This window comes from Melopsittacus undulatus, chromosome 4 (genome assembly GCF_012275295.1).
Source record: "Melopsittacus undulatus isolate bMelUnd1 chromosome 4, bMelUnd1.mat.Z, whole genome shotgun sequence".
Lineage (NCBI taxonomy): Eukaryota > Metazoa > Chordata > Aves > Psittaciformes > Psittaculidae > Melopsittacus > Melopsittacus undulatus.
In genome coordinates, this window is record NC_047530.1 from 98979398 (window position 1) to 98997218 (window position 17821).

The 17821-nt window shown below is 44.8% G+C and overlaps 1 protein-coding gene across 1 annotated transcript in view; it reads left to right on the top strand.

Annotated features, from left to right (window-relative positions):
• Window positions 1-17332, top strand: part of NEURL1 (neuralized E3 ubiquitin protein ligase 1) — a 90838-nt gene extending 73506 nt beyond the window's left edge. The window contains exons 5-6 of the mRNA XM_031053893.2: window positions 13098-13217; window positions 14515-17332. Of these exons, the coding sequence (XP_030909753.1) occupies window positions 13098-13217; window positions 14515-14756 (362 nt within the window). The 3' untranslated portion in view covers window positions 14757-17332. The remainder of the gene's footprint in view (window positions 1-13097; window positions 13218-14514) is intronic.
• Window positions 17333-17821: the final 489 nt, after the last annotated feature.

The window sequence follows — 17821 nt, forward strand, 5'->3', positions numbered from 1 at the left end:
CAGAATGGAAACAAGAATAATTGGGTGCGATCTGTCTTTTGTAGTTTGAGCTTTATATCAAGGAGAAGATGTGTTTATAGTAATTTTATTCTAGTTTTAATAGAAAAAGTAAAGTTCCATATCCTTGAAAGAAGTGAGACACAAATAGTGCAAGAGGCATAATTGTACCAAACCTATCTTAAATAGCAGATGTCATTCTATTTCTGGAGGCATACCATTATTAGATTAATCAAAGCAATGTTATGCACTGTTAAAGCAACATCAGCGTTACAGCTGACTATAAAAATGAAATTAAAATTGCTGGGTTTGCTTCTTCTCCAGTTTTATCTCGTTTGAAGGATGGAAAAAGTGGAGAACAGCAATGAAACTCTTGCACCTAGAGAAGAGTTATTTTTGACTCAAGGTATTGATCACTGGATACTAAATTTCATGCCTTGAGATTAGTTATTTGGTCCTGACCCAGAGCAGAATCAAGCTCAGGTCTCTCCTGGCTCGTGGCTTTATTGTAAAAGCTGACATTTGCTTAATGCAGTTATTGCACAGCACTGGAGATAGATACATTTATTTCCTAATCTAAATACCAGGGGAGACTATCTCTACCAAGACCAGTGGTCTTATAGAGCTCTGAAAGAGTGGAGGGAAGCATTGGATTGGTTTGATAGTAAAGAATTCTGACTTCTGTTTCCATCTTATTGATTTGGCATCATATACTGACTGTATTTGCTGCAGGGGAAAGAAAAAACCCAGAAAAGAAAGATGAGGTTGGAAACGCCATTTTTCTTTATGTCACTCCAGCAAAGGGAAAGCAAATTAAACCCAGCCAACACTGTAGCACCTGAGAGGCCACAGTCATCTGTAGTGGGAGGTGGAAGGATGTCACTGTGTTGCTAAGAAAAGGTTAAAAGGCAACTTGACCACATGGAGGGAAAATAAATGAAAGAGGAGGGAATTTTATATGTAGCAGATAATAGCATAACAAATACCAAGCTGCTGGAAAATGAAGGAACGCAAATTTCAATTAAACATAAGTGAGGGTAATTAACTACAGGAGCCAGCTATTGAGGGAGGCAATAGATCTTTTTGTCAGGATAGGAAGCCCTTCTAAATAGTTTCTATGTAAACTAATAGTCTTAATTCAGAAACTCTGTGGGTTATGCACGTGAAGACAACCAAACAGAAACCCAGATCATTAGGCATGTAGAAGTGATCAGTCTTTGCATATCCGTTAGAAATTCCATTAGTTCAGGCTTGGGTTGGGTTTTTTTCAGGCATCATTCCTGTGCAGTTGACAAACCCAGCCTATTAAATTTGATTTACTGCTTTCAGCTTTTGCTGGTGAGCGTTTCAGCTCACTCACAGTCTTATCAACAGCTCTGAAAGGTTGAAATGAGCCAGTCTGGATGCATCAGTCTGGTTTTGGTGGTTTAATTAATTTACGAAGTTAGATTGACCCCATAAGGCTTTAAAATGTATGACTCATGTCTGGAGGAGCTATCAAGAGCAGTAAGTTCATATATTTAGTATTTGGGGATCCAAATGGTTGGGGATATTCTTTCATTTTCTTTTATGTCCTTTATTTTGAGTTGAATTTGTTTGGGGTTTTTCTTTTGGTGTGGTTTCCCTTGTGGATTTCATCCTTTCCAGTAATATTGAAGTTTGTTTTGAGCAATGAAATAACATGTTCCATCAACAGTCACACCAATGAAGCTGAGCTGCCAACTTCTGTGTCTCTTTTCTATCCACACACTTCAATAACTTCAGCCTCATCAGAACAGCTGCACAATATTGCAGTTCTCTGGCCAAGAGGCAGCATTAGGCCTGAAAACAAAAACCAACCTAAGAGCCAGCATTTGGTGTGGGTAAGTGTATTCACTTCCATACTGAACACATATAGACTGTGTGGGCTAAGCTATCCTGCCTCCTTTACCATGGGCATATGCAAAATGCTACTACTTAGCTACAAAATATTTAGTAATCAGTTATTGCTGAGGTTTCCATCCTTCCTTCAGACTTCCTTGAAATTGGTCAATGGGCTAAAAACTGGGAGAGAGTTGTGAGGGGAGAAAGAGCTGACCAGGGACTTGCAGACTGAACAACTATAAATCCTTGGTTCCTTGGGATTTCTGACAACAGTTGGCAAAGGACCAAGTTAGGAATTAGATCAGCTGAATCCTGGGGGACAAAGGGTGCTGGCAAAGGGCTCTTTAAGTCAACAGTGAAATTTGATCTGAAGTAGCCTCAGTGACAGTGTGTACAGGCAAACTTCAGTTGATCCCATTACAGCAGGACTCTTACTGGTGTCAAGCTTAGCAGCCCTGGTAGTACTGTTTGTGTTGCAAGAGAGCCATTATTTTGAGTAAGCAGCTGAAAAGAGTTGCAGTTTCATGGGTGAACAGAGTAGTGTCTTGGGTGACGCAGAGCAATGGTTTATCAGGAGAAATCACTTTCCATCATTCTGTGATGTTCATCATATTGTCATTTGGTTTTCATAGAACCCTAGAATCATAGAATGGTTGGGGTTAGAAAGGACCTTAAAATCGCCTAGTTCCAACCCCCCTGCCCTTGACTTTAGCTCCATTCCAGGTGCGTCACCACCTCTCTGTGCACTGCTAGTGATTCACAGGCCATAACCTAGCCCTGAAGACTGCCCTCTCCTTTCTAATCAGGATTATTTCTCTATGTCCCAGGAACTCTCCTTATCTTTCTGATATAGTTCCTGCAACTACTGTCTCCAGATTATCTCCAAGGGAGACTCTCCTGATTTCTCTGGTCTCTCCTGTGGCACTTGTCTTGCCCAATCCTCCTAAGAACCTGTATGGCTTTCTGGGAGCTGATCCCATCTTACCTTCTCTCTTCCCTGGCTTTTGTCCCTTCCTATGTAAACAATTTTCTTAGCCCGTGGTTGCCCCTTGGCTGTTGCAGGACTCCAGCATGCCATGTTACCCCTTTGGGAACTTGGTCCTTTTCCACCTTGGTTTATTCCAGTGATGTAGAAAGTGTCGAGTTAAACACAGCACAAGAGAAGCCTGATAAGCACATATAACTGTCGCACAGAAATGCATGCAATGAATCTCTTCCTTTAGCACGTATTCAATTAGAAGTACCCCAGAGTTTTATTGTCTGTGGTTTGGGTTTTTTCTTTTTCTAAATTTGTATTATATTCTATTATATTGGAAATATTTCCCACTTCTATGGGAAATGGCCTCATTAAGCTGATTGGGATCTAACAGACCTGTGTTGTGTGGCACTTAACTGCCTAGTTTTCCTATGTACTGCCGGGTATGTGGTATTTTATGGTGTTAGACACTAGAGGAGGAGGAAGAAAGTTGAGATTCAGTGACTCTTGGAAAGAAGTCTGCTTGCATTAATTGATGCCTCTTTATAAACCTTCCTATCATGCATGGTTTTATCTTTCATTCCAAGTGATGTACACGTTATTGATGTTAAGCTGTAAGAACTGCACAAAAGCATTACAGTGTTTGTAACTTCTGAGTCTGATTCTAGCGCTGCACATGGTTCTCCATTCACATCCCATTTTATATCCATTGTTTCAAAGGAGAATTAGCCCAAAAAGCTGTTGTGTTAGGACAAGTTGCTTTATAACTCGTGCCTTGGAAAACTCCACAGTCACAGGGAGCTGGATGCAATCAAATGCTTATCATTTCTGGTAAAGGTCAGCGTTAATACCTGCTAATGGCACCTTTGAACCATCTCACTAAAGACTTCTTCACAGGTGACACATAATTAACCCACAGATAAGTCAGTGGGCATTAGCCTGGGTACTGAGGTATCAGCCAGCATCTGGGTAAAGGCTGGGTAAAGCAAGCAGATCTTTAGACAACAGTCACAGACCTTGCAAATGTCTCATTCTCTGCATGCTTTCCTCCACAAGAGCAGAAATTATTATCATTACTAGGATAATAAACTATCCCTGCCTGCACTACGATGTTCATAGCAAGTGATGTATAGATCTCCCTCATCTCATAATGCCTTTGCCTGACTACAGTGAATATACAGGATATATACCAGCCTGTTTGATCTGCAACTTGTCTGTCAGGACAGATAAAATCTGCCTATTCATTGAACTATCACTAGAATAAGTTAGTTATTCTGGCTACTATGAAAGTCACATAGCAGACTAAGCTCTTTCTTTTCCTTCTTTATCAGGTGCATTTTCATCCAGCAAAGAGTCCCACGGAAATTCAGAGCAGTGCTGGTATTTATACATGTCCCTCCTGCTGAAGCACAGAGCTGGAAGGTGCTGGGTTAGGCAGTGGTTTTCCTTTTGCTCACAGAACTACTTTTGCTGTGGTGTACCAAATACTCTGAGCCAGATGTTGTGTCCCCAATACTTTGGCCTTTTTGAGATGGATCTGGAAAGGTGCTGCTTATAAACAAAAACATATTTGGTCAGGGTAATTAATACCTGTGATCTTTTAGAGGGCTTTTTGTTTTGTTTTTCTTAAACAAGATGAATGCTCCAACTGTCATTTTTCATGTGGTGAGCATCTCTCTGGGTGCTGTGTTGGTCTAGTATTTCTCAGGTTGAGAGGTGGAGCCCCAGTAGAGGCTCTTTCACTTCAGTTCAGCTAGATGTTCATTGCATGGTGTGTGTGCCCTCAGGTTTTTGCAGGATGAAGTGCTGAGTAACCACTGAACTTTAGCTGTCAGGTCAGGAAAGATGTCCTCTGAGTTTGCTGTGTGCTCTTTGCTTTCAGACAGCGCATTGGGCGTGGGCAGTGAGAGCTGCTGAATCAAAACCCTCTGTAGTGTTTGGAGCTTTCATTTGCACCTGCTTAGCTGGAGTGTGCATGACTGCCAGAGGGTAATCGATGTGCTGGTCCCTTGCTGCCCTTCTGGACACAGCAGACAACAAGGCACCAGTGGAGCCATAAAGTACACTCCTTTTCTGATTCACACTACAGTCTCAACTGTTCTTCTCTATGTGGTTGGGATCTAACTTTTACTTCCCCGAACAGTGGTTGTCTGACACCCATCTGCAAATACAGGCTTTATGGTTTTGCATGCAATATCTGTCAGGCTGCTTTTTGGCCTAGATTTCTGGACATTTCTGTAGCATAATGCAAAATCTTTTATGTTTTCATGGGCTTGTAAAGAACAAAATGTAATATTGTTCTATTCAGAACAGTTTTAAAATCCTCCAGGAAATACTTGGATATATAAAACCCCAACTGATGTCAATCACCTGAGGGGCAGAGATGAGCTGCAGCAGAGAGGCCAGGCTCTGAGAGCATGGTTGGCCAAAAAACTATTGTGCCCAAGGGGAAGGAAGCTCTGGTTTCTGGTCAATGCAGTATTGTTGCCATCACCGTGGGAACATAACAAATGGCTGTGTAAAGCATTCAGGAATGATGGATATGCTTACATCCTTCCCTAACATTATTGTTGATCTTTAACTACATATGCCCAGTCAGTAACAGGTGCTTTGTTCCTTTGTTTTAGGATGATGGATTCAAAAATCCCTGTTGGGCAAGGCATGAGTGGCCCTTGGGGGGGCAGAATAAGCTCTCCTGCAGCCTTCACTGAAGGCAAAAAAGTGTGGTAATGTGCAGAAATGGCTGCTCTGCGGAGTAGAAAGCATGCTGTGGGGAGGGCTGTCATTTTAGCATTGAGACTATCTTCTTGTTTGGTATTTGCAGCTCCCTCTACATCTGGTGTTGTATTTGCATTAGCAAAAACCAGTTACTGAAATACAAAAAGTGGAAAGATTGAAGTCTTGCAAAGCTTATCTTCATAAGACCCACCTTTTAGTCGATCTACCACTGATGTAATACCAGTTCTCATGTCAAGGAAGAGGTGTTTGTTAGTCTGACATGTGCCTGAGGAACACCCAAAGACAGAAACTTTGTCTTTCTTAAAGAAGATGGAGGAGAGAACCCAGGAGATCTCAGTACGCTGTGTTTTGCCACTAGAATAGAAGGTCAAAAGAACATACATTTAGTGCACTGTTACATGTTCCCTACTGCATCTTCAGTACAGGCTTTTGCTCTGTAGTATGCAGAAGAGCTGTGTAATTCTACTAGTCTGCATTCTCTAAAAGCAAGTATATCCATAACTTTTCCTGCAATGGGTGGATGAATAGAGGAATAAATGAAGTGGGGAAGTTCTACCCAAGGTACATCAGTGAGCAGAAAAAAAAAAAAAGACTTATGTAGAAGATTTTTCAGTAAAAACATAGTAAGTACCAAATTAAGCTCCCAGTCCTACCAGTCTTGCACATGGGTAGTTATCAAGGGTGTTCACATACTAGTGGTTACTACCAAGCCAAAGCTCTGTAGTAGATTAGATTAAGCAAAAATATGACTCACAGGATTAAGTTGCTCTGGTGCCCAGTTTTAGCAATATCACAGCCCACTCACACTGCAGGAGTTCACATATTATGGGGCAGATTTCCTTAGGCCTTAGTTCACATGAGCTCAGTACCCGTGACTGTGCCAGGTTTTTGAATGGACCTTGATCCTATTTAGATAACAAAAGTAGTGGGCCTGATATATTGATACTGTTAAATGTGAGAATGGATATTGAACCATTTTTGTGATAAGGGAATTATTTTAGTTAACAGGCTCAAAAATCTGTCTCTTAACAAAGGGAAATCTACTTGAGTTCTGAAAGGCAGCTAAATGACTATGAATGTCATTATGACATGTGATTCTGCCCAGTGCTCATTGGACTGAAATGTATGAGATGTGCACAGATCTCTTGAGCACCCATAGATATGCCAGCTGAAGGCTGCAGCCAGATTCCAGCAACTGTACTGATGTTTTCCATTGTATGCTGGAAGCTACGGCACCTTGCATGGAACATCAAAAATCTGTGATTACTATTGGTAATTACCGTATCTGTATTAACTGGCCTCTTTATGCAGCAAATGTGTTATAAAAAGAGAAGTGGCTGTCAATGTGCTTCACATGATACTCAGCATATGGGCAAGTCAGTAAGTTCATAAACCTTTATCTTCCTTAGAAACTATGGCAGAAGGCTCCCATATTTTGTCTTTTAGATACAATGTTTAGTTAAGATCTGACTATAGTCCTTATGATGGCTATGGTTAAGGAATGCCCATTAAACAGGTGAAGATCAAACTATGTGAACTGTGAGCTGGACAGTAATGGTCATTTACTGACAGTGTCTTGTAAGCCAGGAAGAGCAAACTTTTAGTTGGGTAGGTTCAAAGGGGGAAAAAAAAGTATAGCTCTGGAGTGGTTACGCGTTATTTTTATGATGCTTGTGAAATAGTTATTAAGAGCTTAGACAGGTAATAGCAGAAGGCAAGTGAAACACCTGAGATGGTGTTTGGCATTGCTAGAAAACATTCTGGGGGCAGAAATAATATTTCTTCCTGTTTGCAACCAGCAGATTCTTGAAAGCAGAATCTCCAGACTATGCAGTACTGCATTTCCACTGCAAAGCAGCAGGCATTTTCAGCCTGTGGAGCACAGTCTCAGTGCTCTGATGGACACATTGTGCTTCCAGGCCTTTCAGGTTAAAATCTGATAAGGTGCAAAGGGACTATAAAATGTTGAATTTAATTATGAGGGGAAAAAGAATGAGAGAAGGAGATGAGATTTAGTAAAATGGATTGAGTCTTGATTTCATCTCCTTATGAACATGAACACTCCTCCCCATGCCAGGACTGTGTGAGGAATACCCTAATAAATCCCAAGAAGTTACTGGGTACCTATCACTGCCTGATGGATGTTTTTTATAATCTGGTGGAGTTCAGCCTTTTGTCATTACTTGAGTCCCAAGATCAGTCCTGCCCTGCTATTGCCTCTCTTGGGAATAGATACCAGATGAAGAAATGCGTTATGAACACCTTAAATTGGCAGTTTCCCCAACCTCCAGTGATCCAAAGTCAACAGTAATAAGGAAGCAACATGTTCTTTGGCATTAGTCTACTTTTCTCTCCATCTCAGCTGTGGTTTGAATCTGGGGGTATTGATATACTTGCTAGCAATGGGTTTGGAATAGCTGCAGAACAGATTTGTGGAAGATACTCTCTGTTCTAGGCTACAGAGATTCCCTGGGGATTTACTTGCATCACAGCAAATGCCCATAAGCATATTCAGCAGGAATATGCAGACAGCATGATGCTTTTCCCACCTGGCTTTGTTGTAGTGGTTGTTTTCCAATTCATTCCCTGGAGCCTGCACAGTAATAAGCAGGTCAACATAATAATTTTGTTATAAGAAAGAGATGTAGAAACAATACTTTAAGGTGTCCCTGCCCATGGCAGGGGGGTTGAATCTTAAGGTCCTTTCCAACCGAAACCATTCTGTGATTCTATGATTTTTATAAATAAATTAAGGGTGAGAGTTAATAGAACATTTTCTGTATTTTTAAAGAGTATTGAATTTGTATCTGGCCTTATTTCCAATGTAAATCATTCAGCTACACAGCTTTCCCAGACAGCTGTCCTTAAGAGAGAAGCTTAAAAGTTGGGACAGCCTCAGGAGATACCCCCTGGGAATGGATTGTAATGTTCTGGGAAACCACCCTGTTTGCCACAATAGACACAGAGAGCCAAAAGCATCTTCGACAGCCACAGCTGCTGTATTTTGGTGACAGTTAGGATGTTCTATAAAAGGGCAATTATGGATACAGATAACTACTCTCATAAAAGAGCTTATGAGAGTAAAGTATATTTATCCTGGGGTAAAGGTTGAACTTGATGATCTTAGAGGCTTTTTCCAACCTAGTTGATTCTATGATTCTATAAAAATTATAAATCATATAATCCTAGAATAGTTAGGGTCGGAAAGGACCTTAAGATCATCTAGCTCCAACCCCCCTGCCATGGGCAGGGACACCTCACACTAAACCATATCACCCAAGGCTTCATCCAACCTGGTCTTGAACGCTGCCAGGGATGGAGCATTCACAACCTCCTTGGGCAACCCATTCCAGTACCTCACCACCCTAACAGTAAAGAATTTCTTCCTTATATCCAATCTAAACCTCTGCTGTTTAAGTTTCAACCCATTACCTCTTGTCCTATCACTACAGTCTCTAATGAATAGTCCCTCCCCAGCATCCTTACAGGCCCCCTTCAGATACTGGAAGGCTGCTATGAGGTCTCCACGCAGCCTTCTCTTCTCCAGGCTGAACAGCCCCAACTTTCTCAGCCTGTCTTCATATGGGAGGTGCTCCAGTCCCCTGATCATCCTCGTGGCCTCCTCTGGACTTGTTCCAACAGTTCCATGTCCTTTTTATGTTGAGGGCACCAGAACTGCACACAATACTCCAGGTGAGGTCTCCTGAGAGCAGAGTAGAGGGGCAGGATCACCTCCTTCGACCTGCTGGTCACACTCCTTTTGATGCAGCCCAGGATATGGTTGGCTTTCTGGGCTGTGAGCACACACTGCAGCCGGCTCATGTTCATTTTCTCATTGACCAACACCCCCAAGTCCTTCTCTGCAGGGCTGCTCTGAATTTCTTTTTTGCCCAACCTGTAATTGTGCCTGTGATTGCTGGATGTGATCCCAAGAGACTACGTAATTCACCTTCCTGTTCTTAAAAAGCTCTGATGATGGAGATGCCATGGTCTCCCTAGGAAGTCTGATTGCTTTACAGTGCTTCACTATCTATATAACATCTAATCTGAATACCTTAGGAGTCTGAACCCATAATTCTTGTCTTATCCAGAACTTCTATGAAGAAGAGACTGTTTCTTCTCTCCTTTTATCAGCCTGTGAAAAATGTTGCCATCTAAAAATCATAGAATTATACAACATTTTAGGTCAGAAGGGACCCCTGGGAATTACCTAATCCATCCTCCTGCTCAAAGAAGGGCTAACTTCCAAGTTAGCACAACACCATGTACAGTTGAGTTTTGAGTATTTCCAGGGACAGAGATACCACAGTCCTCCAGGCTCCTGCTCCAGTCCTTAACCAGCCTTCTAGGAAGCTGGGTTCATGAAACCTTTTCATAACAGGATGGAGTTGTTGATTTATGATCATCTGGTGACCTCCAGCCATCTCCAGGCCTTTTTCTGTAGAACAGCTGTATTTCTAATTGAATAGACTAGTTCCGTCTCTTGTATTTTGGTAGCTGATTATCTTCACTTAAGTCCTTCATTGTGCATTTGATCATATTGAATACCATCCCATTTATTTCTGATCCTATTCCCAGTTTGGCAAGACCATTTTGAATTACAAACCTTTACCATACTAGCAGCCTTTCCTGGCGTGATGTTGTCTGGACATTCCATCATAATGTTCTCTTCTGCTGAAAATATAATACTCTATTTCCTTTTGTGGGTTGACATATAGGTTCATTTATTTGCACCTCTCCCAGAGCAATGACAGAAGTGCAGAGAAAAAGTCAATCTGCACTGAATTTTGCTAACAACTGGACTTTGCAAAGTTAAAACTATTGGAATTGATTCAAAATCCATTTAAAGGTGATTCCAGTGTGTTCAGCATGTTTGAGATCAAGCATGAGACAAGTTAGCAGCAAAGGCAATTTATCTGGGGGCTTTAGAGGGGGGAAGAATGTTAAATTGATTTATTTAGGATTATTTGTTTTTTTTTTAAGTTGTGGTTTGAAAGCTAGCTCTTGGTGGGAGCTCTGTGCACACAATGAGCATGTTTGGCCTTGAGCGCATATATCTGGTTTTAGTTAAACCAAGCTGGCCACACTCATTCCACCCTGCTCATGATCTCATTCCATGCTCCTTGTCATGGTATCTGCACACAATCCAGCAATATATTAACAGCGTGAGTAACGTGTCTTATGTTGATTACTCTGTCACCAAGGGAGAAGTGTGTCTTGTCTGGTAGGAACTCATTGTTTTGAACAAAGCTCTATACTTATACTGGAGAAAAGTCAAAAGCTGAGCCTTGTGTTAGGAGAAAGAACTGGGAAGGTGTGTGCTGGCCCTTGGGTCTTTGGTAAGGCCATTTTGGGATTCAGACCAGCTACAACCAGAAGATTGTGGTTCCTGCAATGATGAGCTCTCCTCACACTGTGGAAAGGCTGTTTTCAGTGCTGCCAGCATGATCAATTCATACTCTGTGACTGCTGGGGCACCTCCAAATTCTCCTATTAGTCCAAGAAGGAAAATACTCTTAATAGTCTTTATTTTACACTGAATGAAATGACCAGGTTGGTGTTACAAATGCAATGTGCTGCGTGTCAGCCAAATGGAAGAAATGGCTCCAGGCTGCACGGAGGAGAGGGAAGGCTTGAAAAATTTGTTCAGCTGCTCAGTGTTCCTATTTGTTCTGTGTGCAGGGAATGAGCTGAAATCCATGCCCCTGCTGGGCCTGTTTACAGTGTGTGCTACCCACAGGGCAAGTTTTCTGCTACGGTCATCTGTCAGATTGGAAGGGAAGGGCCATTGCTAGTGGCTGTCATTAGAGACTGCATCATTCTTTTTGCATATTGACTGAGCTAAACTCCAGCCTCAGCTCCCATCTGTGTGATAAAGGAGGTGCTTTTCTACAGCAACTCAAGTGTGAGAGCCCCAAAGCCCTTTATAGGCCAAATCAACTTCAGATTGTGCCTGGGAGCAAAGTGCTCCTCCTTTGATTTGGGGTAAAACTGATGGATTGAAGGCTGAAGCTGATTGCTCTTTCTCCCATATGCAGTCCTCAGAACAGATTTTTGACCTAAACCTGCTCCCCCCCCCCTCCCTGTGCTACACTTAACTGCTCTGTCATAAACAGATAAAAAAGGACAGGAGAATCTGGCATTGGCTCCTGCTGTGCTTGTGCTTTGTTTGCACAGCTCACATTTGGCTGTTGGAGTCCCTGCCTCCCAGGTTCGGTCCTCTTTGGCTCAGTAGCAGCTACATCCCTGCAAATAGGAACTAAAGGACCATGGGGATTTCCTGGCCTCCTGCTGCTGCTTTTTCTCTAGAGAGTAGCTTCTGACTCCTCAAGGACACCGCGGATCTAAATCCTCTGTGCCTCTCAGCTCCTTATATGGCGACATGAAGAATTATTAGCATTTTAGTTCTGATTTGGATTTACCCTGGTTGTCTTCTCAACTGAGGAACTGGAAACTTTAACACCATAGGCAAACTAGTTCTTAACCACCAAGAAACCATACCTTGGTTCATGCATGCGCCTGCTATTGTCTCACCACTGTCTTACTAAAGACCAGAGAGCATCATTAACACTGAAATTCCCCTACAAAACCTTTGCAACAGCTGGTTTGAAGCATTTATTTTTTAATCCCTTCTGAAAGGGGTTTAAAGATACTTGTTTTTATAACAGCAGAAGAAAGAGGCTGAGATGGAGGGAGGGTGCCAAGCAGGTTGTGGGGCAGAGCTGGCTTTTCTGGCAAACAGCACATTAACAAACACAGAGGTGATAGTGGGCAGCTAAAGCAAGAGGTCATGGAGCTGGGGACACCTAGAAGGCACTTCAATGGGCTCTGCACTCTTGAGCCATCACATCCAGACATGCAGGGAGTAGAGATAATGCTCCAGAATGGGGGGAGAGGTATCCTTGTTCATCCCAGAGCTAAATGCATTTTGGTGACTTATCACTACCTCTGACAGAAGCCATCCTACAAAAGAGGCAGAGCACTGAGCAGAGCTGGTTTTCTGAGTGAGGAAAACACTTGTGTTAGTCTTTGGGAAGGCCTTGAGTGACTTTGCATGAATTCGTTGGAGCCTGGAATGATGCAGTTTTGTACTGGGTTAGTGAAGAGTGCTTTGACAAGGTGTTCTTGTGCTGCAGTCCAGTCCACCCTGCTGCAGGCTGTGTCCTCACAAGCCCATTGCTGGATATAGTGCAGGGGTGCACATGAGCATGAAACCATAAGGAAAGTAACTGCACTTAATGGCTTGAGACATATTTACGGGCAGAAACAAAGGGTTATGGTGGCTAAAGGAGCTCCAGCAAATTTCAGGGGCTGTGGGAGCTTGACGTCTCTTCAGGGCCAGCTGCAAGCATTTAAAAGGCATAGGAGGTTTTTTCCTTCTCCTTTATCCCCCTCTCAGATTCCAAGCTGATGAGACACAAATCCTGACAAGAACCGAGAGCTGCACCCCCTGCCACACACCCAGTGCCTTGTCAGCCCCAAGTTTTAACGGTAACTGTAGGTTTCTCTTCTTGCGGTGCAGGTTCCACCATATTAGCGGAGCGGCTGGGACTGTCCACACCGAGCTTGCCTACATCGACACCCAATTCCCCCACCGTCCTCTGCAGCGGTGTCTCTGGCCCCCTCTGCAGCTCTATCGGTGGTAAGTACGATGGGATCCCCCAGTGCCTTTCCGCTGGCTCCCCTGGCCTGCTCTGCGCTGCCTCCCTCTACAGGCTCACCCTTGTCTCTCAGAAGGACTCTGAAACCACAGTGATCAATAGAGGCTCCTGTCAGCTCCCCCGGGGAGGAAGGGAGAGCCTCTGCAAGGGCTATTTTCAGTCTGGTTTATGTAGAAGCTGCTTACATTCCTAGACAGCAATATTTCTCCAACCCTTTTCATCATGAAAGGTCCCCAGGGAGGTAGCAGAGTTTCTGTTGTGTGCGTGGCTCTGTGACGCACGGAGCTGGAGAGCTTCTGGAGAGCTGTGTGGCAGTGACATGTTTGCACGCTAGCTTAGACTGCAGCTATGGGTATGCCTACAGCCCCATGTTCCTGCTCCTCACACCTCCAGTACCCCCACAGGAAAAGGCAGTATTGATATTTCTAATATACCAGTCAATTCCAGTGAGATTTAGATAAATGCACATGCACTAGAAAATGACAGGCTGTTCTGCAGCACTTTAAAAGCCCCAGGTACCTGCATGATCCCAAGGCAGTGATGGTGGGATATATAACTTATCCTTGTTGTTGTCCAAACCAAGAGTGGTTTTAATTGACGGTACCTACCAGTCTCAAGTCTAATAACTGGTGACAGCAAACATTCGGGTAAAGCACATTAATTTTCTCATTAGCTTGCTACTTCATCTGGCCTCATGGTGAGGCCTCACTATGAGTGCTGCAGCCATTCCTAGCTCTCAGAGCAGTGACCCACTGCGAGCTAGATGCTGTCCATGCATGTACCACCCCACCCCTATCTTGAGGGATCTACATGGGATGAGTTATAGTGGCCAGGCATTATGGTTCTACATCCTTGGGTTGGTCCTAGAGATGAAGCGCTGCTTGTCTTAGGAGCTGCTGCCACCATGTGCCACCCAGCCTTTCGCTTTTCAAAGCAGATGGCTTGATCCACCCTTCCTGATTTTTCCTCTGTTAATGTTTAGACAGCGGTTTGAAAACATGAAACTGCTCTTTGTCCCTGCTGTGTGGGAACAGCTGTCTCTTGGTTTGCTGTACGTGGGCAGTAGATCCCACCAGATGCCTTTCTGCTGCCTGAGCCTTGGCATGTGAACCAGGGCTCAGGGAATGGGACAGTAGGTCTCAGGAAGGACCGTTGATCCTGGAGCATCCATTTCTGCTAGAGCATGGTTCCTCCCTCTGTAACCAGCTTCAGGGCAGAAATTACCATGGGATGTCAGGAAGGCTTTTAACAGGAGTGACCCTGTTCTTTGTGTTTCAGGCACAGCTCCCAACTCTCCAGTCAGCTTGCCTGAGTCGCCCATCTCCCCATCCGTCTCAGGGCCCTGGGGAGATGAATGTACCATCTGCTACGAGAACATGGTAGACACAGTCATTTACTCCTGTGGACACATGTGTCTCTGCTATTCGTGTGGGCTGAAGCTCAAGAAGATGGCCAACGCTTGCTGCCCCATCTGCAGACGAGCCATCAAAGATATCATCAAAACATACCGCAGCACTTAGAGCAGCAGCAGGTGCTGTGGTGGGGACTAGGCAGGTGGGGAGAAGACTGTGAAACAACACAGGTCTTGGTCTCTATTCATCATCCAGGAGATTCAAAAAACATCACCCACCACCACCCTGATCCCCTTTTCCATGGAACACAGATGAGACAAGCTTAGACGCTGGTCTTCTACCCTCCAAGCAAGCCCTGGGGCTGAACTCCAGTGTGTCAGGGAAGCTGCGATGGACCACTCTCCCTTGTGGATTTTAATCTTTATCTCAAAAAACCAGCTGGTGCAGTCATCCCTTTTCTACACCATGCACAGCAGACAGGAGCCTCCAGTGTCTAGCAGGGACAACAAGTGACAGAAGGTTTAGTGCTACACCTCTCCTTCCAGAGACACTGCACATACAGAGGACAGCTTAGCAGAAGAGGAGAAACAAAACAAACCTGCTTCTATGTACAAGCAGCCTGACTATAGGAAACTCCTTAGAAAGGATGGAATGAAGCAAGCTTTGACCCAGAGGGGGAGGTGCAGTGAGCACATTCACAGCAGAAAGACTGTGGCCAGTGCAGAAGTGGACCCAGTATTTGTGAAGCAAAACCCTCCCCAAGCCTGCAGGCAGATGAGCAGCTCCTCAGGGCTGTCCCCTGCTGCTCCCTAGCAGAAGCATTCATGGCAGGTTTGGCAGCCAGCATTGGCACTGGCCTTGCTTCCTCTCAGTGGTATCCAGCCATCTCTTGTTGCCATCCTGTTGCATGACAAGCAGCTCTCAAAGCCCACCACCACGGATTTGCGTGTGGTCTCCACACAGCACAAGGGACTCAGCAGCATCTCTGCCCCCATGGGCCTGCAGCAGAGGGGGATGTCTCCCACACCTTTCTTCCCCTACCATCCAGACAGCACTTGTGAGGGAGAAAATAAAAGAGAAAAAAAAGAAACAAAAACCCCAGCCTCACTGGGGAAGAATGTATCAACCCACATGTCTGCGGGTTTCATTTACTGGTAACTTCATCACTGTGCTTCAAGACAAAACCAGCCGGGTGGTACTCAGCCCTTCACAGCCATGGCTGTCCTTATGTGTTAGGAAGAAAGGACAGAAAAAAACCCCAACCCAGCTTGAGGGCTTTGGTTTGTTTTAGTTGATTTAGATAAATCCCCATCCCTCCTGCCCCTGTTGGGAACCGTGTTGTCCCCATGGTGGGTGCCTGCCACGGCAACCTCATGGCTGCTGGCCCTTGAGCCTGGTGTAGCAGGAGCCACCTATCATCTCGCCTGCCTTCCAGGGCCATGCAGGAGATAGAGACAATGTCTGGGCCCTGAGGTGCGACCAGGGTTGGGGCAGAGCAACAGTGGTGTTTGCCACACTGTGTTACCCATAAGGTCAGGCTGGAGAAGGTCATGGAGTTGCACCCCTTCTGCAAAGCCTTTTCCTGTGCTGCAGCATATGGCCACTGATAGGACACATGGCAACAGCATGGCACAGGGATAAAAGCATTTAATGTGCACAGACAGTCACTGCAGGATGCCCCAGCCAGGTGGGTAAAGGAGCACTTGCAGAAGCTGCTCACAGGAGCACCTGGAAAAACATATCCTTACTTTGTCCTCTTAAGGAAACTACAGAAGAGGCTACTGGCTGGAGGGAGCATTGTAGAGCCTTTCTCTAAAGGCATCACCATCCCTGCAGCCTACCACAGGGGTTTGCAGCTACCCCCAGCCCCTCCCGGCGGGCAGAACTAACTTGAACGCTGATATTCTGGTTACAGGGATTTACATTATTTCTTTGCATACCTCTCATGTACCCCCGTAACCCAGCCCTGCCCTCCAAGCTGCTGTCAAAAGCCCTGGATCATTATGGGTCCTGTGTCCAGATGCTCTCACCAAGGAGTGAGAGGGAGCCTGTTTGGCACAAGTCTGGGGTAGTCACAGCAACCGTGCCAGCAGCAGGCATGCAGCCAGCCTCCAGCTTGCCCTGGGACAGAGCCATGACCCGCAGATACAGGGAGCCTAGTTCAGCAGTTATACAGACTCCAGGGCTAAGCTTTCAGAAAGAAGGAAGCGAAGGAGTGGGAAGGTGTTGATGAAATAGTGGATGTGGGGAAACGTGCAATAAGCAGCCTCCCAAGCCTCCCCCACAACAGTGGGACCGGTTCCCCTCCGCGCAGGGCAAGCCAAGGGGTATATTTTATTTTTCAAGAATCTCCATCCATGGGTACCAGTGCAGTGGTGTGAATTCCCTTTTCACCTCTTGAATCCAGAGTGTTTTAATATATAACTGTGTTTGTTTTACTGTGGACCAAACTCTAGGAGTTAGCAGAAGCTGAAAACTCCCCCAGCATCCGAGCTAAAAAAATTGGGGTTAAGTCCTGCTCCTGGCATCAGCTGGCCTCTGGTTGTGAGCAGGGAGAAGGAGAGCAAGGCTCTCTCTGCGGAGACAAAAATAACCACAGCAAAAGCAGTAACAACAATTCTAACCTTTTGTTTTGTTTGACTGGTGTAGGTTCCCATGTACCTCCGTGTTCTTGTGTCATTCGCATTTCATTGCTTTACTTTAAGATGTTTTGTGTTCTGTTTAAAGAGAAGAATAACTCATTGTGCAAAATTGGATAACTGTGATTGTGAATAAAGATTTAGGTATCCTGCAGCAGCATGGGTGACTGAGTGTTTACCACTTCCACAAGCATAGCAGAACATGACGGGCAATGCAGCTGCGAGAGGCTGAGGTAAGAGCAACAGTGGCGTGAGTGCCTCTTCCTTGGGAGCTGGGTGGAGAGAGCTCAGGCAGTGCCTGTAACCACAAAAAAAGGTCCCTGCCAACAAGAAAGAGAAAACATGCTGTGGGGAATCCAAGCACCATTAGGGGCCAGGTAAGGTGGCTGAAGATGAGGCAGAGCAGTAGCAAAACAGCCTGGTGTCCCCATTCCAGCTCTGCAGAGATCTGCTGGTCCTACACCTGACAGGAGAATCCCAGCCCTGCCTTGAGCAACATGTTGTAGAGGCCCACTGACAAACACAGGTATGGCCAAGGGGGATGCTGAGGCAAGAGGCAGATGCTTCCTGGGCATGTATCAAGGGACATAAAGA